Source organism: Drosophila erecta, unplaced genomic scaffold (assembly GCF_003286155.1).
Source record: "Drosophila erecta strain 14021-0224.00,06,07 unplaced genomic scaffold, DereRS2 tig00000021-arrow-pilon, whole genome shotgun sequence".
In the NCBI taxonomy this organism is placed as follows: Eukaryota; Metazoa; Arthropoda; class Insecta; order Diptera; family Drosophilidae; genus Drosophila; species Drosophila erecta.
This window is the reverse complement of record NW_020825198.1, coordinates 22,632,316-22,654,194: the sequence shown is the minus strand read 5'-3', so window position 1 is coordinate 22,654,194 and position 21,879 is coordinate 22,632,316. Positions and strand designations below refer to the sequence as shown.

General features: G+C 41.7%; 1 protein-coding gene across 1 annotated transcript; it reads right to left on the bottom strand.

Moving 5' to 3' along the window:
• Positions 1–13,083: 13,083 nt before the first annotated feature.
• On the bottom strand, positions 13,084–13,620 carry LOC113563919. Its single transcript, XM_026977335.1, has one exon. The coding sequence runs from the start codon at positions 13,466–13,468 to the stop codon at positions 13,118–13,120; it is 351 nt and encodes a 116-aa protein (XP_026833136.1). The 5' UTR covers positions 13,469–13,620; the 3' UTR covers positions 13,084–13,117.
• Between the last annotated feature and the right edge of the window lie 8,259 nt (positions 13,621–21,879).

Genomic DNA, 21,879 nt, shown 5'->3' with positions numbered 1-21,879 from the left:
TTAGTTTTAAGGTCATTCGAAGACTCAAAAGGCGGGTGGAATTAAGGTTTATGGGTGCGTGTGCGCCTTTATCGCCCAGATATAAGAGCGCCGCCTAGAGAATTGAAGTAGACAGCTTGAGGCATGCGGTGCATAATCAATCTGAGGGAAAAGGATCCCGCCCGTGACTCACTGCCTCGACGACGTCAACGAAAGTCTTGGGGAGGCGCCAGAAGCTGCATATCAAATGTCAATTACTGCACATTCCCCCGCTCCACTTCACAAGAAGAAGTGATGTCTTCGAGGCATCAATCATACGCACTGCGGGACAGAAGGTCGAAAATTTTCTTGATTCATTTCAATACCTAGTAGTTTGGGTTGAAATATGAAATATGAGATCTTAAAATTAACATAAAATTAATTTGTAAATGAGCTTATAAAAGCTTTTATTCGTTTTCGCTTAATAATAACGTGGAGAATATACAAAATAGTGCGCGGCGCAACATTGGCTGAAACATAGTAAGTGCACAGTATCTAGTGGATCGCATATTCTGATTACTCATCAAAAGCTATTTTTGAGTTTCTGTTTTAAGCGGCTTCTGGCATCCGTCACTTCAAAGGTGGCGACATCTGCTCACTGGATGGATTATTTGCATATTAAGCTGCTGCACTCAATATGTCTCGTTTTTGCTTGCTAAAAGAGATTCAGTTCAGCCCAACAGCCTCGTTCAAATATTCATTGCCTCCTTAAAAGTTACTACCCAATTAATTAGTTGAAAAAACTAGTATAAATGAACAAAGCTGGAAAGATGTAGGAAACAATCTATCGGAGGACCACCCATATGCCCAATAGCGCACTTTTTGAGAAGCTCAAAAACATTTCTAGTCGTCATATTCCAATTAAAATTCTAACTTATTTCTAGAACGCAAACCCGTGATTTTGTGTGCTTCGCATGGCAATGGCCTACATTGTGTTACTCATACGCAATACTTTACTTCGACTGGAACAAAACAGAGTACAGGGCTAAGTCGTTATATCGACGTATGGATGCCCTTACAAATGGGCGTTCCGAGTTTTAGGATCAAATAATTTAGCAAGTATGTAGTCGGCATGGGCTAAACATAAATTGAAAACAATAAAACCCCCAAGCAGAGGGAGATTATTTGAAGCTTTTAATTTTCCATACAAAACTGCGCGTTTATGTTAATGCCTAGGGCTCAATTCCACCAAAAAATGTTGTTAATTCATTTGGTTTCAATTTGTTTTGACTTTATAAACTGATTGATTGTTAAACGGCGCAAAGTAAGGAATAAACTATTACATACTTCTCAACGAATCTAGTATGCCCTTTTACATTACGAGTAAAACGAGTAAGAATGAACTTCTTGAAAATCTATTTTTGAAGAAGAGGTGCAGGTTTCGAATTTATTCAATTCAATATGCAGATATGCATTTACTATCATAACTTGGAATCTTGGGTCCTCATAGTTACTAATGTTTTCAATGAATAATTTAAAATACCCGAAACCGAAAATGAACGCAGAAAGAGCAAAACAAATAAACAAATAAAAACAAAACAAGAACCAATTTAATTTTATATCCTGTTCGACACCTGCTTATCGCATACCCTCTTCGGCTATTTATGCAAATTGAGGGATCATCCTTGGAGTGATGTTTTTACGTTCTATTTCATTTCAGAATTTGGAACACCAAAGACCATTAAACCGAATGTCCGCCGCACCACAAGATAGTAGAAGCTCGATACAACAAAACGCGAAGAGTGGTCACAAAAAAACCAACCGCCTAATGTTCGACATTATTGTGGATATGCGAACGGAATTTCAATGCGCGTTGATTAAAAGCAATTTGGTGACGGTGGGCGATTGGGCGGATGCCGAAACTCGAGCAGCACCCGTGGCAAAACGCCACACTTTGATAATCATTGATAGCGCAGCTAATTATGCCTCCAAAAGCCACTGTCCGGTTCTCACTTCCGCAACGCGCAATGCAGAAAACATGGCTTTTCCACTCGATTTTCCGCCAATCTGCCCGCAAATTGTATTAAAAGCGTTGCTCCGACACTTAACACTTGGCATGCGGTTTCAGCAGGCCTCCAGTTGGGAGAAGTGTTCTCTTTTGACAATGCAATTAATCAACACAAATTAAAATTAACTTTATTTCAGGCATCAGACGTCGCGGTCATCGGATCCTGTCTCCCATACTGGGTTTCATGTCAAATAGTTGTAGGAGCTTTTGGTTTGACGACCATCGTTGCTGCTCCACACCTTATATACTCACATTATTCTTACATATTATTCTTATTCTTATTATGAATATTCTTATATTCAAAGGTAATTACATTTAACGGCCTATTTTAGAGTGAAAGGACATTTCAGAATGGTCCAAAACGTTACTACTGCTTACAATCGAATGAGGACATATTTTTCTAAAATATATTTCGATAAAGGCCGCCTGTATGCATCGCAATGGGTGGTTACATTACATTCACTTTCCAGGTATTTGGCTAATTAACTGGTCGCTGGTAAAAACGCAAACAAAACTTAATCAAGCCACTCCTTAGAAAAGAGAAATATTGAAATATAAAATAATCAAGCAAATTTTAAGCTCCACACGTAACCGTATATGTGCTTATATTCCTGCATGTACACTCGTTTTTCCAAGCCTGGGCAGATCCAGATGTCGACTGGACTGGGCAGTGATTAAGTGCAACTGCCGACGGACACCGGACATGGGACACCAGCTGGCCCAGAAAGCCGCGCTTAACTTGCCAGGGCTAATTTTTCTCGCAGCTAGTGGCCGAGTTGGCAATTAAAGATATGCACATATATCGGGCCATGGGCGCTGAGGACCTCTTCTCTGTTTTTTTGTGGATATAAATTGTAGAAATAGGAAAAAACGTGCAACAGCTGTTTACCGCATGCCCAGAATCAGCAGCCCGGAGTGGGGCGGCTGTCGCATGCAAACCGGTTGCTATTTTCACTTCTGCGACTTTTCAGAATTTATATTCACACTCTCGAGGACAACTTTGGCGCGCCACATGGCCCCTGAGTGTTGGGACCATCCCGCAGCACGGCTTCCTGGGCCGACTCCTGGTTCTCCTCCATTTCGCAGGCGCCTCCTCTAAGTATGTGAGTGCCGCAGTAGTCAAGATGTTGCCATGTTTAGCCTTGTCTGCTGCACTTTAATGGCTTCATATTTCCTGCGAAATTAGAGAAGTTGCTTTTGCTTACATTTGGAGTCCCGGAGTCCTGTCCCGGAGTCCTGTCCCGGGACTCTGCTGGCCCCTGGCTCTTTGTCTAGAGCGAACTTGGCTTTGTTGCCAGTTTCTCGCTGCTCATTATGACCGGGACCACGCACACTCTTCGAGTCTAGTCCATTAAACTGTAATTTTTGGCAACATTTTGGTTTGCATAAATCTTTGCCCGACTGCAGCAGGTCCTAGTCCGCATCCTGCAGGTCTCTGGTGTCCTTGTGGCTCATGCTCGCTCATGTTTCAAGTTTATTAAAAAGTCCTCAACATATTATGGTTACTTAAACTATTAAAATAACAACTACTGACTCCGGCGTTAGTGTTGCTCCGTGTGGAGTGGGGAGTCCTCTGGGGCTCCTGTGCTCGTCCTTTGCCTGGATCCGGGCCGCAGATAATGTGTAAATAATTCGGGTACGAGCCATGGGTCCAGTGTTGGAATTATTTCGAGTGCGGACGAAGATATGTATCTACAAACCGGATGTGGCACCTTTTTCCAAGCCAATCACACTGTCCTATTGTTCTGGCTTTCCACACCAATTTCTATTTACCCCTTCTGATGGGTGGAAGAAACCGCAAATCCGTACGAGGCTCATTACGAAAGTTGTGCGGCCAGTGAGAGTGGGAGGCTCAAGAAAGTGAACCTGATATATAAATCGAGGTGCTTCCGGAAAAAGGGCCGGGTGGCCAGAAGGAGCAGGAGGAGCAGGAGCAGAGTCCGCCGCACACAAAAACAAAACAACTGCAGTGTGACAAACAATGGGACGCTTGCAATCGGTTTTGCGGCAAGTGTCCTGTCTAACGGCTGCTGGTTGTGGCACGACCCGCCCATCGGGGAGCCCATGTTACCGGAGCAGCGATAGAGGCCACGGACGGATGGCGATTGCGCCGCAGGGCAAATAACTTACCTAAAAAAGCCGCAGATGGCCACAATCCAAGGCACGTCGGGGGATCCAGTGACCGCCAATGTTTTCCCCATGTGGGCGGTGGGCTGACTTGTCAGGCTCTCGGAATTGCATTGTCAAAGTGTCTCCTAGGTGGTATGCAAATATCTTTCGGGCAAAAAACTTGCAATGCAAATGGACTCACTAAATGTATTTAGCTTCCCAATCGGGGGAAAATGAGGCTTTCAATTTTATTTAGTTAGTTTGGAACGATAGTTTGACCGATTAACAAATTACATAATAATTGGCAAGCAGTTACAATTATTTGTACGATATTTCGACGAAAAGCGTTGTTTATGTGTAACTTTCGAGATTCCATTTAATGCGGTTTAGATTTTGGGAGAGTTTTGGACTCTAAACATTGTGTTTTGGCCAAGAATAAAACTAAGAATCAGATTCGCAAGAAGCACTATGGCAGTCAAATCTTTATATCTACAGAGTTTTTATACCCCTTAATCGTGGGGTAAATGGCTATGCTAGATTCGTTGAAAAGTATGTATGTATGTATGTAGAAGAAATCATATATATTCTTGATCAGGATCAGGATCACGAGACAATCTGGCCATGTCCGTCTGTTCGTTTGTCTGCCGTCCGTTGCCGTTCGTTTGTCCGTTCCTCTGTCCGTCGGAGAGCATCGCTCTTTGTATAATATCTCCCACAAACCGCCCAAAACTGTCACGCCCCTTTGAACTTTTGGAAAATTGGTAGATCTTGTTTTTTTATTATTATTATTATTTTATATTTTTGTATTTATTATTATTATTATTATATTATATTTGTATTATATTTTTGTTATTTATTATTTCTCCCCAATTTCTATCGCTATGCCAGAAAAATGTAGAAATTTCTCTTTCGTTCTTTAACTAGCTGAAGAAGGGGTATCTGCTAGTCGGGGGCTCGACTATAGCGTTCTCTCTTCCTTCAATGTCTTGGCATACTCTTGATATGACCATATGAATGTGTTAAGATCTAGGAAACTTTAATTAGTTGAGATTCAACATAATATTTTTGCAGAGCAACTTGTATGTTTGGGAATGAGGACACTCCATTTAAAGTTTAATTCAGCCTGAAGAAGTCTAAATACCTCGGGATCACCCTTGACAAACGGTTGACCTTTGGCCCACACTTAAAAGCTGCGGCACGGAGATGCGGTCAGAGAATGCAACAACTGCGATGGTTGATCAACAGAAGAAGCACCATGACACTTAGAGCCAAAAGGGCAGTATACGCCCACTATATAGCCCCGATCTGGCTATATGGAGTGCAGATCTATAAATCGTGCAATGCGTGCCATCACCAACTGCCCATACTATGTACGTAGATCAACCCTTCATCGGGACCTGAATCTGCATACAGTGGAAGAGCAGATCTCAAGGCACACAAGCAGATACAGTGATAGGCTTAAAAGACACCACAGCATGCTAGCAAGTCGCCTACTCCCTGCCAGGCCTCTAAGAAGGCTTAAAAGAAAGGGCTTTGCCAAAACAATTGGACAGCTTTAAAGACCCCCTCGATGTTTGAGACTCTGTTGTTAGTCCTCCCACGATAAGTGAGAAGTTTGGTTATATTATTTATATGTTTAATTGCAATGTTATGGTACTAGTACTGCATGTACGGATTCGTCGCTTTATAATAATAAACATTTAAAAAGCCTGAAGAAGTAGGCTTGGAATAGCACGCATCATACTTCGGACCCGTGACCTTCTGTTCCTTTTTAAAACGTGCCCGTTATCATCCCAGATATTACTCTTTAGTTTGCTATTAGCCATTTGCCAAGTGTAATAGAGTCAGTGTTTTTGAAGAGCTCCGTAAATATTTTCTAATAAGTTTCGCACTCCCACTGCGGTCCGTTCGCGATTTCATTATGCTGCAGTCAGTTGGCGCAGCTTCTGCTGTCGCGGAAGTTGCCGCCACGTAATTAGCAATTTAGCAGTGCAGTGTAATGGAATCCAGTGGGAGGCCGCGCTTCAAGTACTTGGGTGGATTCACTGCGAACCCACCTACTAAGGGGAAGTGGCCAAGATGAGGCGTAAACTCAGCGCGCACTCGACATATGCAAATGCACATTTTAAATGGACTTAAAGTGTTCACGTTGGCCGCGCTTTTGACTCGATTTGTGCAAAGCGGATGCTGGGATGTGGAGTTTACTTCTGGGCTATACCAGGCTAATGTCTTGTTCCTGTATGGCCTGCAAGTGCTAAGTTCCGTAATTAGACGCCCACGGATCATTGGACAGGATTGTGTTGCACATGCCATTATTGGCCTATGGCTGGCACTAATTGCCCGGTGCAAGTTACGATTATGGCCAGGAACTAGACGAGCTGGATCTTGGGGCAGGCACAAAGCGACTGAGCAGGACATGGCCAAGTGCCAATTAGCAAGTAAAATAGATTGTAGTAAATTTTAATGACATATACGGCATAGTTGCTTCCGCATGGTCTCGGCTGTTTTTTCACCAGCTGGCCGGGCTGGTGTCCTTCTGAAGGAGCCAACTTCGTGCAGACAGTCAAAGGCGTTGACCGCCTGCCGCATCATTGAATTCAAAATATCCACTTCAATTAGAAAGACTTTCACTACAAAAAGGCCGACAAAGTCGGGCAAAGAAAGCCAGGAAAACACTTCCGCTTTACTTTGCTTCACTTTTGTGTGTGTCCTGGTCAACGTAGCAATTGCTTTGAAATGGCGTAGACGTAAAGGACTATGTCCAGTGCGGAGTGCCGTGGCCTAAGCTCCACTGCCAATGATTCTGGCTTGAAAAAATTGTCTGAGAACGGTGGCGGCATCCATTGCAGCACGACATGTCTTCCGGTTGGTTCCGGTTTCTTCTAACGAGAGAAGGGGCATGACACAGGCGGTCTGACCCTTCACTTGGACACGCGAAAATGGTTGATTATACCATTTTTGCCTAGCAGCTTTCCTATTTTTTGTCTTATAATCCCAAGAGAACCGATTAGCAGGCAAGGGAATGCACATGACTTTTTTAAAATCAGGTTCAAGGTTCTATCAGGTTCTTTATCATTCCTACGCGAAATAGTTTCTCAGTTTTAAAGCCATATTCATGAAACATTCTTATTTCTATTGCAGGTAGTTTATGAGTCGGGACGTGCCAATTAGACGACTATATCATATAGCTGCCATGGAGACAATACTTTTACTTGGTACACAACTGTTTTTATAGCCGTTACTCGTAGAGTAAAAGGTTATACTAGACTCATTGGAAGGTATGTAACAGGTAGAAAGAAGCGTTATCTACCCCATAAATTATATATTTTCTTAGTCAGGATCACAAGCCGAGTCTATTTGGCCATGTCCGGCTCTCTGTCCGTATAAGCTTCGATACCCATACTATAAAATATAGTCAAATCAAAGCAAAGCATACATAGCAAACATAGCTTTTATTGTTTTTCATTTTGCCGATTTCTATCGATATTCCAAACACTTTTGGCCAAAACTCCCACTTTAACGCCACAAACTGAAACAAATTGCAGTGCCCACTATTCTTAAAAATGTTTCAATTTTTAACCAATCCATCGATATGCCAAATAAGATTTGGTCGCGCCCAACTGGCACGCAAACACTTTTGTTTGCCAATTGATTTTGACGTTCCCCGAAGTACTCCCTCTAGCTGAGGAACGAGTATCTGATATTCGGGAGGCTCGACTATAGCGTCCTTCCTTGTGCTTAAACTGGAAATTAGTCGGGAATAACCGATTCTGCTCGTGCTTTCAAGGCGCACACTCCTAGGGGACTAGAAGTGGCTAATGCCAGCGATCAATTATCAAAAGCTGTCCAAAAGCAGGCAGTGAAAAGCACAATTACAAGCAATAACGAGACGGAACCCCCTTTCAGGCCACAACCGTCCAGGACTTGCAATCGAGTGTCGGATGATTGAAATGGCTTTGTGGGTTTCGAAGGGCTAGAGGATAGGATCCGCCCGAACTCCTTTGCCTGTTGTTGCAGGCAGCTATAGCTATCCACCCAGTCGGGCTTCCAGCCGGCAGCCGGCAGCCAGCGCTGGCGATAAAATAAATTTGCATATGAATTGAGAATTAAGAACATTTTGCACATCGTGCGGGCTCTTCTTTATCTCCTCCCCCTGGCTCCATCGTTTTGATATGGGGCTGCATGGGGAGTGTGGCTGCTGTTTGGCCTTTGAATTAGAGCCCACATACACGTCCTTCTGCCTTCTGCCTTCCCTGCCACTCGCCCTTGCCGATATTCCATATCAGCAGAGTGTGAATGGCTTATTTCCTTGTTGCCTTTTTGGCTGATTTTCGGAATTTGCATTTGGCCTTTTCGGACCAACATTTTTATGCGCCATGCTCCAGGCAAAAAAGAATAGCGAACCACGTCGAAATAGCAACAACTCGTTAGGCCATTGAAATTGAAAATGTTTTTCGACTGATGCGATAAGAAAGGGCATAGTAGTAGAAGACCAATATTTTGTTTTGAAGTATCCGATAAACTTTTTTGAAAACAATTCGATGGATCTATGAAAATCGATGATGACCTCGAGTCTTAAGTCAAAAATGCATTGGCACTCACATCAGGATAAGGTTATGGCATTTATTGGCAATTATTAATTTGGTCAAGAAACAACCGAAAATTACAATAACTTTGTGCGCAAGCTGTGTTTGTTCTCCCCCCTCTAATGGTATTTTTGACAAATAATTTTTAAGAATTACATATGTTATAAGTTAAGCAATTTAACTTAACTTCACACTTATCTCTGCTAGCACAGCCAAATTATCTAATCTTATCACCAAATAAAGAAAAATAAGGCGAGTGTCTCGACTATCAGATACCTGATTAGTCAATCAATATGTAGATGGACCTTGTTTAACAATAACATAATGAAACCGCGCGGACGTTCTGGATCAAAAGTAGATTTACTTTTTTGTTTGGTAAACGCATTATTTTACTTGTTGCACACTGTATAATGAACGTTATATTTTACAAATAACTGATAAATCCCAAAAAACTAATGGGGCATCTTCACGATGTCTACGGGAATGAATTTAGGTGACCGTGGGCTACACATTGAGAAACTTTTAGCTTTTAAACACCCAAAGCAATCGAACGCCGTATTTTTTGTTTTTCGAATTTGTGGAACATTTGCAAAACTTTCGTCACGCTCGTGAAATTGCTCGTTTAACTCATTTAACTTGTTGTGCTTGGGCTTAAGGCTATGTGTGTGGGCGAGAGTGTTTTTTCGAGAAGTTTGCATAAATTGCAGCAACAAGAAAAGTTAATAATGCCAGCGGGCAACTAGAGCTGGGGCGACAATGAAAATAATTCAATTAAAACACTTTTGGCAGCTTTTGGTTCCCCACCAGTCACCCCATTACCCCGAAAGCCCCACCGCTGTCCTAGCATGCATGTCAAGTTACAATTACGCCGAAACAAATTAACACGTAGACGGGGTGCAAGGCGGACGGACTGTGTTCATATGTATGTCTGTATATGAGGATTGCCCGGAGGCATTCTCTGCATAAAGTTCTGACTGGGCGGTCCTTCCGTCGCCTCCTCAGCCGCTTTTGGTCCTTTGGGCCGAGTGGGACATCTATGCCATGTTTACTTTGCTACTTAGGGCCATTGTTGTTGCTTAAAGCCGCAAGCGGCTTCGCTTTCTGGGATTTTAAATGTTTGACTGGCTTAGTCCTCAAAACACTCGGAACACACCACTTTGAGTGTTTAGGATTTTATTGGCCTGCTCAGGGATTATGGCTGAGTGTCATGCTGATTCTTGACTCTCTAGCTCTTGTCTCTAAGCCAGCTCATAATTAGTAATCAGTTACTTTTTTTTTTTTTGCGAAAATTGAAATTCTTGAGAATTGATTCTGTGCTTGGTTATTTGGTTAGCGTTTCCGACCATACAAATATTCGTATTTCCACTCAGGCTCTACGGTTGCGCAGCTTTAATGTGAAGTCTAACCGGAAAATTCGTCCGTCCTTGTCCTCGTCTAGTTTTCCCAAAGCGCATTTTAATTGACACGCACTTTGGTTGATCAGCAGTAACGTTTAAAACGTATGCATGTCGCTTAACCATTTTATCCAGCACACATGCTATCCGATTTCGCAGCCATTTGGGTCTATTAAAAAATGCTTTTCCATAATTTTGTAGAGCCCGAATTAAAGCGCGTAGGGGCGGTAAAAAACGCGAATTGATAGCGCGCAGAGTTCATGCTCGTTAAAAATCAATCCCCGGTGGGAGTCGACGAGGTGTCGTTCAGCAAAGGTGCACCACCACCACCTGCCGCCCTCGTGGTCAATATGCGCGACTATAAGTCTACATAAGCGCCGAGGTTGCCGTCATGCTGGGGATATCTCTTGGTATCTATGTACATTGTGTCCCTGCTGGGATTTCAGGCTTCGGGCGTATGTGTGTGTCCGGGAGCTGTTGTGAATGTATGGGAATTTGTTTTGTCATATCGGGCAGCTCTCGTCCTTTTTGCAGTGTGTACACTGCAGCTGACAAAAGTCAAGTTCTTAATGTGATAAGACGCAAGACAAAAGAATGTTTTAAAGCAAAAGGGAAAGAAATACAGAAATTTAGAGTTCTTATTAGGACCGGAGAAAGTTGCTATGCGGAGTTCGTACCATCTATGTGTGCAGGGCATCAGGCATTCGCATTGGCCCTTAGGTTTTTACTTTTTTACATTGTACATTTTTTTTGTAATTCTGCATGGGAATCACCACAAGTTGAAGCGCAATGAAGCGCAACACATACGCGACATTTCCAATCTACACGGCATCTATATGGCTCTGACCATGTCCAGCGATGTGACCGTGGCCATGACTCTAGCCCCCGAAAATGTGTCCAATGTAGCGCCACAACAAAGAACGTTAATTGACGCCAAAATGCTCCTGCAAAAAAACCAAAACGCCAAGCGAAACTGAAAAGGAGCAAATCGCCAGCCGAAGAATTTGTTCAGTCGGGCACAATTTGTGGCAGGACAGCAGCCTGGTGTCTTTCGGGGGTTCGGGGCTCGGGGTTCGGTGAATTTAAATGTTCCTCCATATCGATTCGCCACAACCAACCAACCAGGCCCGAACAGATTCGACCTGAGCCATCCCACCAGGAGGCTCAAGTGGCTGTATTAACCCTCGAGAGGTCACCGGGGTCCCGTTCCCTGTTCCCTGTTGTCAGCCCGCGCCCACCTGCCGGCAAAGTGGGCGTTGTTGAATCAGCACACGTGATTAATGGCCTTTAATTATGTCAAAGTGCGACGGAAGCCTCCGACCAGGAACCGAGTGCAACGGTACGCCAGTTAAACGCTTGACATTAAAAAATTGACACCGTTTGGGGTGAAATGTCTGCCAGCGCTGGCCCTCCTCCTCGTGGCCACCCCAATCCTGACCGATGTTTTTGCCTGTGACAACTGTCTGGCACACGTAGCCGAGTTCCCTGCGAGTACGCTTGTCTTTTGGGTCTGCCCCGAAACAAATTTAAAATACACACCCACACAGCCACACAGCCACACAGCCACACTGGGGACATGAACCGGGCTACTCCTTTGGCCATTCGTTACCCAGCCGTGATTGTGTGGGCGTTTGTCTCGCTTGTCGCTTTTAATGAAAGCGTCATAAATTATGTCGCAGTTGACGAAAGCAACAGCGAAGCTCCCGTCTGCGAACGGAATGCCTTTGGACAGGCGTTGAGGTTGCGGGGTCACTTAGCATACTGCATGTGTGTGTCACTGCGCGCAACACATGCAGAGGACTGGTGCACTGCTGCAACGGCCGAGGATCCCAAGAGCTTTAAATATGTTTGGTAGAGGTTCAGAACAACCTATATTTCATTTGATAAGGAAGATAATGCAATAGTCTAGCCTCACCACTTTGCAGCCTTTTCCGTCTTTATAAGGGTATTCTAGTAACGGCCAAAAGTGTTCAATAGGTTCTGTACATGTATTTGGATCAGGATCACCAGCCGTGTGGGCCAGTCCACAAACCAAAGATAAAATCAAAAAACAAAATTTTAGCCGCTAAATAGGTCTAGCCAGACCCATTACATCATTGTCATCAATGCCCACGTACATTATGGATGCATTTCATGGTTTCCCCATGCTCGCAAACAATTTGAGAATTGACACTCTCTCAGTTTGAACAGGTGAAGTAATGAGGATGGGGATTGCTGATAAGCATTGTCGAGATAATTACGGAGATAGGTTTGCAAAACATTTAAATAATATAAGTATTTATAAATACTTATCGAGTTCCTATACTACCCGTTACTTAGGAAGTGAGAGAGAAAAGGATAATTTAAATAAAGTTTTAATTAAAAACAAACAAGATAGAATGCCCGGCTATCAGATACCTATCAGATAAAATTTCATAATTTTCTGGAATATCGGTAAAAATTGGAAAAAAATAATTTAAAAAAAATTAAAAATTTGTAAAAGTGTGTGCGTGAACTCTCAAACTTTGGTCGGTTTGTGGACGTTTGAGTGGGCGTGGCCAAAAGTTTTTTGGTAAATCTATAGAAATGTATATATTTAAAAATTAAAAAATATCAAATTTTTCTCATAGTTGTGGGAATTCTACTGATATTCCTGGAAAAGTTTAAATTTCTCGTTCGCATTTCCACTAGCTGATTAATGGGTACCTGATAATTGGGGAAGCAGACTATAGCATTCTCTCTGGTGGTTCTTGTTTATTTTATCGCTATGAATGGATGAGTTGCGCGTATCTGATAGTCGTGGAAATTAACTATAGCGTTCTTTCTTGTTCAAAATCAACTCGCGGCTTTTGAAAAATGCTGTTCTAATATTTTCTTTTATAGGGGTAGGTCATGAATTTTGTTTACAAAATGTTATAGGTCGATTTAAAAGGCGTTGAAATTTTCCCGGATATAAAATTTCAATAAAAGTATAGCAGAAGGCATATCCCATGACGATGATCTTTATTGCACAAAGCACCGACTTAGAATAGCACATGCACTAGGTAGCAAATATATATGGTGAAAAAGAGTATGCAGAGGTTGGTTTTTCCATCGGCTTTCAGTGCGTGCCAGATGTTGTACTCTATCCTATCAGAAGTCGAAATAGAGTTATTAAATGCTGCACCAAGCCGATACTTTTCCGTTAAGGCAGTGTTATGTGAGTTGGTAATACGCACAATCCGTCGTGATGTCTGACGCGCAACGCCCGTTGTTTTAAGCCCCGGAAGGTTAGTGCTACGCAGACGATAGTCAGTGGATTTGGCGGGGATGGCTCCAAAGGCGTTCCTCTCACAGATCAGGAGACCCAGCAGAACGACCCATACCAAAGACATTCCACGGCTCGAACGTTGTCGGCGACCAACAGCCTGTGATCAACTGGTGAACGCTCTCTGTAGCGTTGGTGCGGAGCGTTATCGTCGAAACAAATAGGTTCCGAGCAGAGCTGCGGTTCTGTTTCTGTTTGCATACCTCGCAGGTGTTCTCTGGTTCAGTTTGATGTCTGCTGTTGCTTGGAGCTGTTAGCTAAGCCCTAGGCTTGACCTTTCAATGTCGCAATCCCATTGAGTTTTTGATTACATGTGCCAGGCGGCTGTGTCAAGGAATGAGATCCACATGAAAAAAGCAAACGGGCCTCTGCAACTTTGAAATGAAATCATACCGAAGCCAAAAGAAAGGACGGCCGCCTCTATTGCTCTGCAAGACAGCCTCTGCTATTTGATAAATCAAATAATTACAAAAGTTCAGACCAAGCCGCTGCCTGGGCCCCTGCAAAACTCGAAACAAACTTTTGCCAAAAAGGTAAAGCAGGGGAAAGTTTCTGCAAGTAACAAAAATTGCATTTAGGCGCATTTAGGCGGCAGTTAGGTGAAAGGACGAGATCCGTGACATAAGCTTCTGAGATAAAATCCATTCATAGTTTCTTAAAACCGTTTCTCCGCTTAAAGCATGAAATCATATTTGCCCACAAATTTAATGCAGCCTCAGCGTCGGCGGCAAAACTTTTTCGCCAGCTCTGCAGGCCGAAACTTTTGACTCGGTCGGTGTGGGTTCCGGTCTTCCTGTCTCTTCCAAGCTCTCGTCCTGGCTGCTCCGACATCCTTTGTGCCGATTCGTGTTGCAGAACTCCAGCGAAGCGTGTGAAATGCCCCACAGTTTGGTGGGGCCTTCGAGCAGGCGCCGCTTTGATGGATTTGAACGAAAATGGGGCCAGCGAAGGATAACGGGCGACAATGCGCAACATTTTAATTTGGTTCCATCTTTGCCATGGGCAGAGCGAACAAGAGAGAATGCTTTAGTCGAGTTCCCCGACTATCAGATACCCGTTATTCAGCTAGTGCACCCGTTAATATAATTGCTTATGTTGTATATACATTTCCATTCTTTTCATTGCTTGAATTAACATAAGTTTATGACATTTCTTTTTGGAGCAAAGATACCTACCGACGATAGAAGTTTACTGTTACTGTAAATATAATATGTAAGTAAATATATTCTAGATCAATAGGCTTTTCGATCGAACCATGCCCATCCGGCCGTCAGTCTGTAAATCCGTATCTCAGGGAACTATATTATGCCTGCACACTTGAAGTTTGGCCACTGCGACTTCAAAGGTCACATAACTTCTACCTGTTACATACTTTTCAACGAATCTAGTATACCCTTTTACTCTACGTGTAACAGGTATAAGCCTCCGATTATTTTATATAAATGTTTTGTTTAATGCACTTAAATAATGTAAAACGTAAATAAATGTATTTTTTATATGTAATCAAGATGTGCACAGCATATGAATTAATTAGCAAAATCTCGCCGATAAAGCAATACCTATAAACAACTTTAGGTAAGTCGCAATTGACTCCTAGATATTTTTCGTCTTATGACAGATTTCATTAAGGAGCTCCAACACAGTCATTTAAGTTGGGACTAGTAAATGTTTAATAAAATACAAACATCTTTAATTGCATGAATGCCTTCTTGGAGTATGTTACAGGTGTGGTAGTTAAAAATATATTTATAAATAAAAAGCAGTGAACATAATTCAGCTTTCGTTACTAATACCAACGCTACCAGCACTACAGCCCGGCGAACCTCACTACAACTTGCGATATATTTTTGCCAAGAAGCTAATCTTCGAGAGCGACAGCAACAGCTGCTGGACAGGATCAGACAGCTTCAATCCCAATCTGAGGCGCTACAAGTCAACTCAGCTGCAGGACAACCAGCGACCACTGTACAAACAGCACGGGCAACAAACCACCTGCCAGGAAATTTACCAGCGAGAATCCCCCACAATTCGCCCAGGTGGACCGGTCACTACGCTTGCACGGCACTTCTCGCCTCAAACCCCCTCAAATATTGACTCACATGCGACGGCTGTCTCCCGACTCCAGCAGCGAGTCAATATCCGTAGGCTGTTTCTTGCTGAGATACCCCATAATATTCTGCGGATCCTAGCAATCTGGGAGGAGAATGACCTTGAGAATCAACCAGACGATCATCTTGGAACCGGAGATTCTTCCCAACAATGGACTTTGCACCAACCTAGGCAAGTGCCAGCAGCCCCAAGCAGAGGTAAATATTCGTACTATACTACTATAATAACAAATTAACAAGCGCGGAATAAAACCTCCCAGTCAGCGGGTGGAGACACTACAAAACTACAGACGAGCCTCCACAATCAAGGAACTCGGAAGTTCTTTGATATCAGAGATGCCCGCCTTATCACATATCCAGGTACCCCTTTCTGAACTCCTGAATAACATAGTAAAAACAAGCATCGCTTGATCGAATATCGGTCGAATCTACACACTTGGTTATTTGACAAAACACTAATCAACACGGAGAAATCCTACATCACATACGATCGTGAATTACTCTCTATGAAGCCATCAAGTATTTCAAACACTGCCTCGAGGGTCGAGTATTTTGCATCAAAATAGATCATAGTCCTTCCGTGTATGCTTTTTGACAACGGCTTGAAAAAGCGTCACCAAGGCAACGTCCCCATCCTGGATACATTTCGCAGTTTATTCATGTCAAAGGATCTGATAATCTAGTCGCGGATGCATTTCCCAGGCTATGTGCGATCGCCAACGTCTGTCAGTTTAAAGAAAATCGAGGAAGCACAGGCATCTGACTCCGATGCTTCTTCGCTTAAACTACAACGAATCCGCTATGATGACAATGTCATTTTTTTTTTGTGACGTATCGACTAATTTCACCATCCTTCCATTTCAATGGGCCAAAATAAGCTGGCATAATCAACTAACTCCAAAGATCACAGTTTCCAACGACACCCATGTTTTCATGCCAATTTTGTTCGTAAGCTTAAGTAGAAGGAAATCCAAGCGAATATGTGTCATTCCAAGACTCCGGCCCTTTGAAATATACCCATTCTTCGAGTCGATAAGGCCAAACCCATCTGTCGATCCGCCTTAATGTCTGTATGACAGCTCTGATCTCAGGAACTATAAAAGCTAGATAGTAGAATCCATAAATAAATAAATATGTTCACGAAAGGATAGTTCTAGAAAAAGGGGAAATGATAAGAAATTTGTTGCTAGCGATACACTGGTGTAATTATCTTCGCGGCATGCCCTGCCCTACCTATGATCACCTCCCTTAAGAGCATTACTCTTGACTCCTAATGATAAGTACATAGTGTATTAAAACAATTTTAATTTCCAGTGTGAGGTATTAGATATAAATTTATGTAAGTTTACGTTACTAAAAAATCATTAACTTTCAGAGCGCTAGTTGCATTTACATACACGTAGATACTAAGAATACTAAATATTCTGCCTATACTTCTAGAAATATTACCTTTTTAGTTGAATTTTGTTTAATAAACTATCTTCATTATCTTATTTTCAATTTTATTAATTAATAAATTAAAAAACAAAAAAATTGGCGAGTTGTTTATGTCTAAAATTAACTTTTTGACTACAATTAATATTTTATAATGGACTTTAGACATATCAATCAATCAATCCAATACTCAATAAATTGTTCCCAGTAAGGTGATTTTTTTTCTTTCTAGGTAATTCAAGGTAAAAATATCTTAAAAGTATATCAAAGTAAAGTTTTGAATTAAAAACAAATGTTTACCGAGTTTGTATAGTATATAGTGTATAGTAGACGAAATATAGGAAATTGTAAAGGAAATATGTAAATATTAGTAAGATCTAATTATGTGTTCAAAAAGTTAGTATTGATCGCTTTAAGAGCGGCAGAAAGTCATGATTAGAGATAATAGGATAAGATCTATTATAGTCAAAACATAATACTCAAGAATCGGATGGACTAGCGAAAAGAATAAGGTTTTGGTCATGTAAGGATCATTTAATTCCTTTGACCACCTTTTTATAAAACCAAGCACACCCCTGGCCTTATTGACAATGGACGAAATATGGTTTGAAAACTTTAGTTTAGGGACTAGAAGAACACTAAGATCATAAATAGTGTTATTCTGTCAAAAAAACACCCACTTAGAATGTTAGTCGCGTGTCTTGGGTTGACACGACAAAAGGTCATAACCTTACACTTGGAGCCATATAAGTTTAGCACGTTATCACGGCTCCATATTTGAAAGCTATCTAGATAGGATTGTAAGTCCGAATGGCAGGAAATGTCCTTATACGGCAGGTATAATTTAATATCGCCTACGAAAAGTACACGCGAATGTTTTATTACCAAAGGAAGGTCGTTAATAAATAAAGAAAAAAGGAGCGGACCAAGGAGGCTCCCTTGTGGGACGCCGAATGTGACTCGGAGAATACAAGAAAGCTAATATTTAAAGAGGACCCATTGCGTCCTGCCAATAAGATAACTTAAAATCTAATTTAGAAGATCAACAGGGAAACCTAATAAATCAAGTTTCCTAACCAAAAGTGAATGATGAACAGAGTCAAATGTTTTACTAAATTCAGTTTAGATGACATCTGTTCGAAGATTATAAGATCGTAAACCTGAAGATCGTAAACCACTGAGCTGTTATTTAGAGGGGACAAAATTTTAAATCCGATTTCGATACCGCGTAAGAGTAAGGCTGTTCGGAATGAGGTAACGGCAATTACCTGATCCGATGTTACAGTAGTATCCTCGAAAAAATAACGAGGAATGGTATGAATTCGTTCTGCGCTTAGTGTTAACTAAGTTCTAAAACTTCTTCGGATTCTGTGCGAACTGGGACTTACAACGGTTTAAATAGTTCTTGTAACACTGAGCATTAGGCACGGTTAAATTTAACCGAGCACTTAAATATTTAGAAAAGATAGACTGAGAACCGGTATCTAAAAATTTGGAATAATATCTGGACCTTACATTTCTTAGGTGTGTCAACTCTTTATTAAACCAATGAGGTTTGTTGGAGATAGACGGCACAAGAGTTAAAAAATATTTTGAGTGCCGTATAAAATATATATTTTTTATTTCCGACATTTACATGTGTTTCAGGAGTAAAGATCGGAACAATTAAAGGCGGATATCAAATTATTTAGCCTTAGAAAGTTTGCTTCCGTAAACAATGAATTCGTCTGGTTGACTTCGATTGTCACCTCATAAATTGGATCATATGAATCTTCAGGTTGAGTAAAAGGTGCTACTCTGGATAGAAACACACTTTCAGGACTTGTTACAAGACACAAATCCAATAATCGACCAAGACAGATTCGAATATAATTATTTCGCGACAACGGTAAGTCGAGCAAGCCGTCAACAAAGGTGTGTTGTGCTATGGGAAGAAGAATATTGGATTTTTCTTCTAGTGCCAGGTATATTAAATTCACCTCGAACTACCAATTGGTCCCTATCGGACAGCTTATTTGGCCGGATTGAATAGCGGATTTAGATATAGATATTCTAGGAATTCAGAAGACGGCGGAATCTAAGAGCACGTAATATAAACAGAGCTATCGGAAAATTACAGCTTTACGCATATGAATTCTACGTACGGGACTCATCAAGAAATACCTCCTCAGCCTGAAAGACGATCGTATTTGTATATTGTGTACATACCAGGCAAACTTCAGAGTTAAGTATCTCTGGCTTCAACCAAGTCTCTGTGAACTCAATGATATGGGATGCGAAGGAAAGGCTATCAGAATACAATTTAGTTATTTTGATAGGAGATAGTAAGACTAGATGTTAGTTTTTTTGAAGAAGAAGCAGAAGAAGAGGAGGAAGAAGTAGAGGAGGTAGAAGGGAGAATTAGGCGCATAGCTAAGCTTAGCTATCTAACAAGAACATACCTTCAGGATGTTCTCATCTATTTGCTTCAGTCCCCAATACAGGAATCCATTTTAAACAATATATAATATTTTTACCGGGTTCATTTAACAAGTGCATGAAGGCCAACAAAATTTTCCGCCATATTGTTTAATTTAAAAGTTTGATATATGCTGAGTGTTGCATTCGCAGATAAAATGTTATTGCTTCTCCATATATAGTAGATTGATAGAACACATTGAAGTCGAGCTTTGCTTGGTTTAGACTTTGTGATACCCTAATAGTAACTGAAAAGCTTGAAAGGAATGTGTTCATGCTTTAAATTTGTTTTTCCAGAACAGAAACCTTACACAGACATCAAAAACAAACACCCTTTCAATAATATTATATATATTTTATATTTTATTTTAAATGCTTACAATGTTCTTTACTTTTGAGCAGTGGAATATCCCAGAGTAACGCATCTGCAAATTAGTTAAAATATCAATTTTGACTTGGCGGGCTTGGAAGATCCTTCAGTTGAATCAGAGAAAGAGGACGCGGCGGTGGAGGTGTCCGAGTTGCTTTCAGTGTTAGTACTACTACCACCTAGTACGCTGTAATCCTACTGGGCGAGCAGGAGGCAGCTGAAAAGCGCCAAGAGCAGAACGTATCTGAATTGCATGCTAAGCAGTTGTACTTTCCGCTTGGAGGGGAACCTATTTTATGAATGTATCCGGAAACTTGGTTGAGCAACGCGCACATTTCCGGAAATCTATTACATATATTATGTCTATTAGGCCCCAATACCAAGGTTTAAACTATATGGCACACATAATTTGTCCATCTGAATGAACATTTCCAACACTACCCATAGTTAAAGCTAACAAACTAGTTGGCCTGTTAGTTTATTATACAAGCTCCTGTTTAAGTACCATTATCCTTATTTCCTATAAAAGCTAGTTGCCTCAGTTACATTCCATATGCGCTTCTCGATCATGTTTCTTACCGTGGTTGGATGTTTCCTGTTTATCCAGAAGGGCAGTAGACCACAACCACCGACTCCTCTGCCACCACTACCACGGCTTCATCCGCCTCCGCATCCACCACACCACTGCCTCCTCTTCCTCGGCGGAGGCCAGGAGGCGGAAACGATGAGGCGCAGGATGGAGGAGCTACTCGCGAGGCAGCGCCGCTGATCAATCAGCTTCAGGGATAAGTATGGGCTTGGGCGCTTAAGATAGAATCTTTGGCGGACTGCCAATAGAAATATAAGCAGTGCACTACCTAATCAGATTATTGTATTGAAGTCCTCCTCTGGAGGTATTTTCGAAAAAGAATTCCTTCTGCGATGAGTCAGGGTTCTTTGTGGTGGAATTATTTAAAGCATTTAAGACATTTTCACAGGCATACCCACGCACATCTACATATTCAATTCGACAAGCGGGAATCCGCGCATTATCAAGGCGGCAGACAATTGGCCCTATCCCTGGAGTTTATTATGTAAGAGATTGAGCGCTCAAAAATGCTTTTCTTGTAGCCAAACTCAGCAGTCAGGCAGCCAGGAATCAAATCAAATAAAATATTCATTTTGATCTTTGAACTGTACGTAAATGTGCTGCTGTTCACGAAGGGATGGAGCGACCAAGCCCCAGATACTTGAATCTATTGGATGTGAACAAATATTGCGATGAATGTGTGCATATATAAAGTGTGCGGTTTGGCGACGGCACGTCATCATAATCTTCGTCGTTTCAAAAAGCCAAGGATAACAGGCAATGAAAAGGGGATACTTTTTGGCCCTATTGTGGCTTGCATATCTGCTTGGAAACAGTTCAGGACTGGGGTTATGTTCTGTTAACAATATTCCAATCCACATTTACTTCTTTGTGCCCATTAATTGCTCAGATCCGTCGCATATAGCTCTTTATATCTTAATGGAACTCGAAAGATGCAATCTCCAGCCTAAAGAAATTGCTTATCGGATTTGCTCGCTACGAAATTGCATTTCAGGGAACTTTGTCCGCAGACTGGGCAGCAATTGAGGGAAACGGAAAAACCAAAACGCCGCCAGCAAAAAGGTAAAATACGTTAGGCGGCCAACCCTTATTGTTGTCATTCGCCAGATTGCCTGCATTTAGCCATCGATGCCGATTATAAGCACAAAAAGAAGGAGTATTCCCTTCAGACTCTAACCCCTTCTTGAAAATTATTTAGCATAGGAAATCTTAAAGCTCTGGAAAACTTGTATTGGATTTCGAGCGCTCTTAAACGAACATTTTCAAACACTGGGAGTTACTAAATCTTGACAAGAAATGGGAGCTTGTTTTTGCCCTGATTGTGGTTTCAGGTGAGTAAATAAAATAATCTGGCTCTGTACTGCAGAGAACATTAAAACTTAGTTAGAATAACCCGCTTCCACCGCAACAGGGCATTGGCTTTGTATAATATTTAAATGCGCTAGAAATTGTTTGGAGTAAGCTCTGGAAACAGGAAATTTATTGCCCGAAAATAAAAGCTCTCCGCCCAAAGTGTCCAC

Excerpts from the sequence above, each read along its gene's own strand:
- LOC113563919 (XM_026977335.1), bottom strand. The coding sequence starts at position 13,468 with ATGTCTTTGGTATGGGTCGTTCTGCTGGGTCTCCTGATCTGTGAGAGG.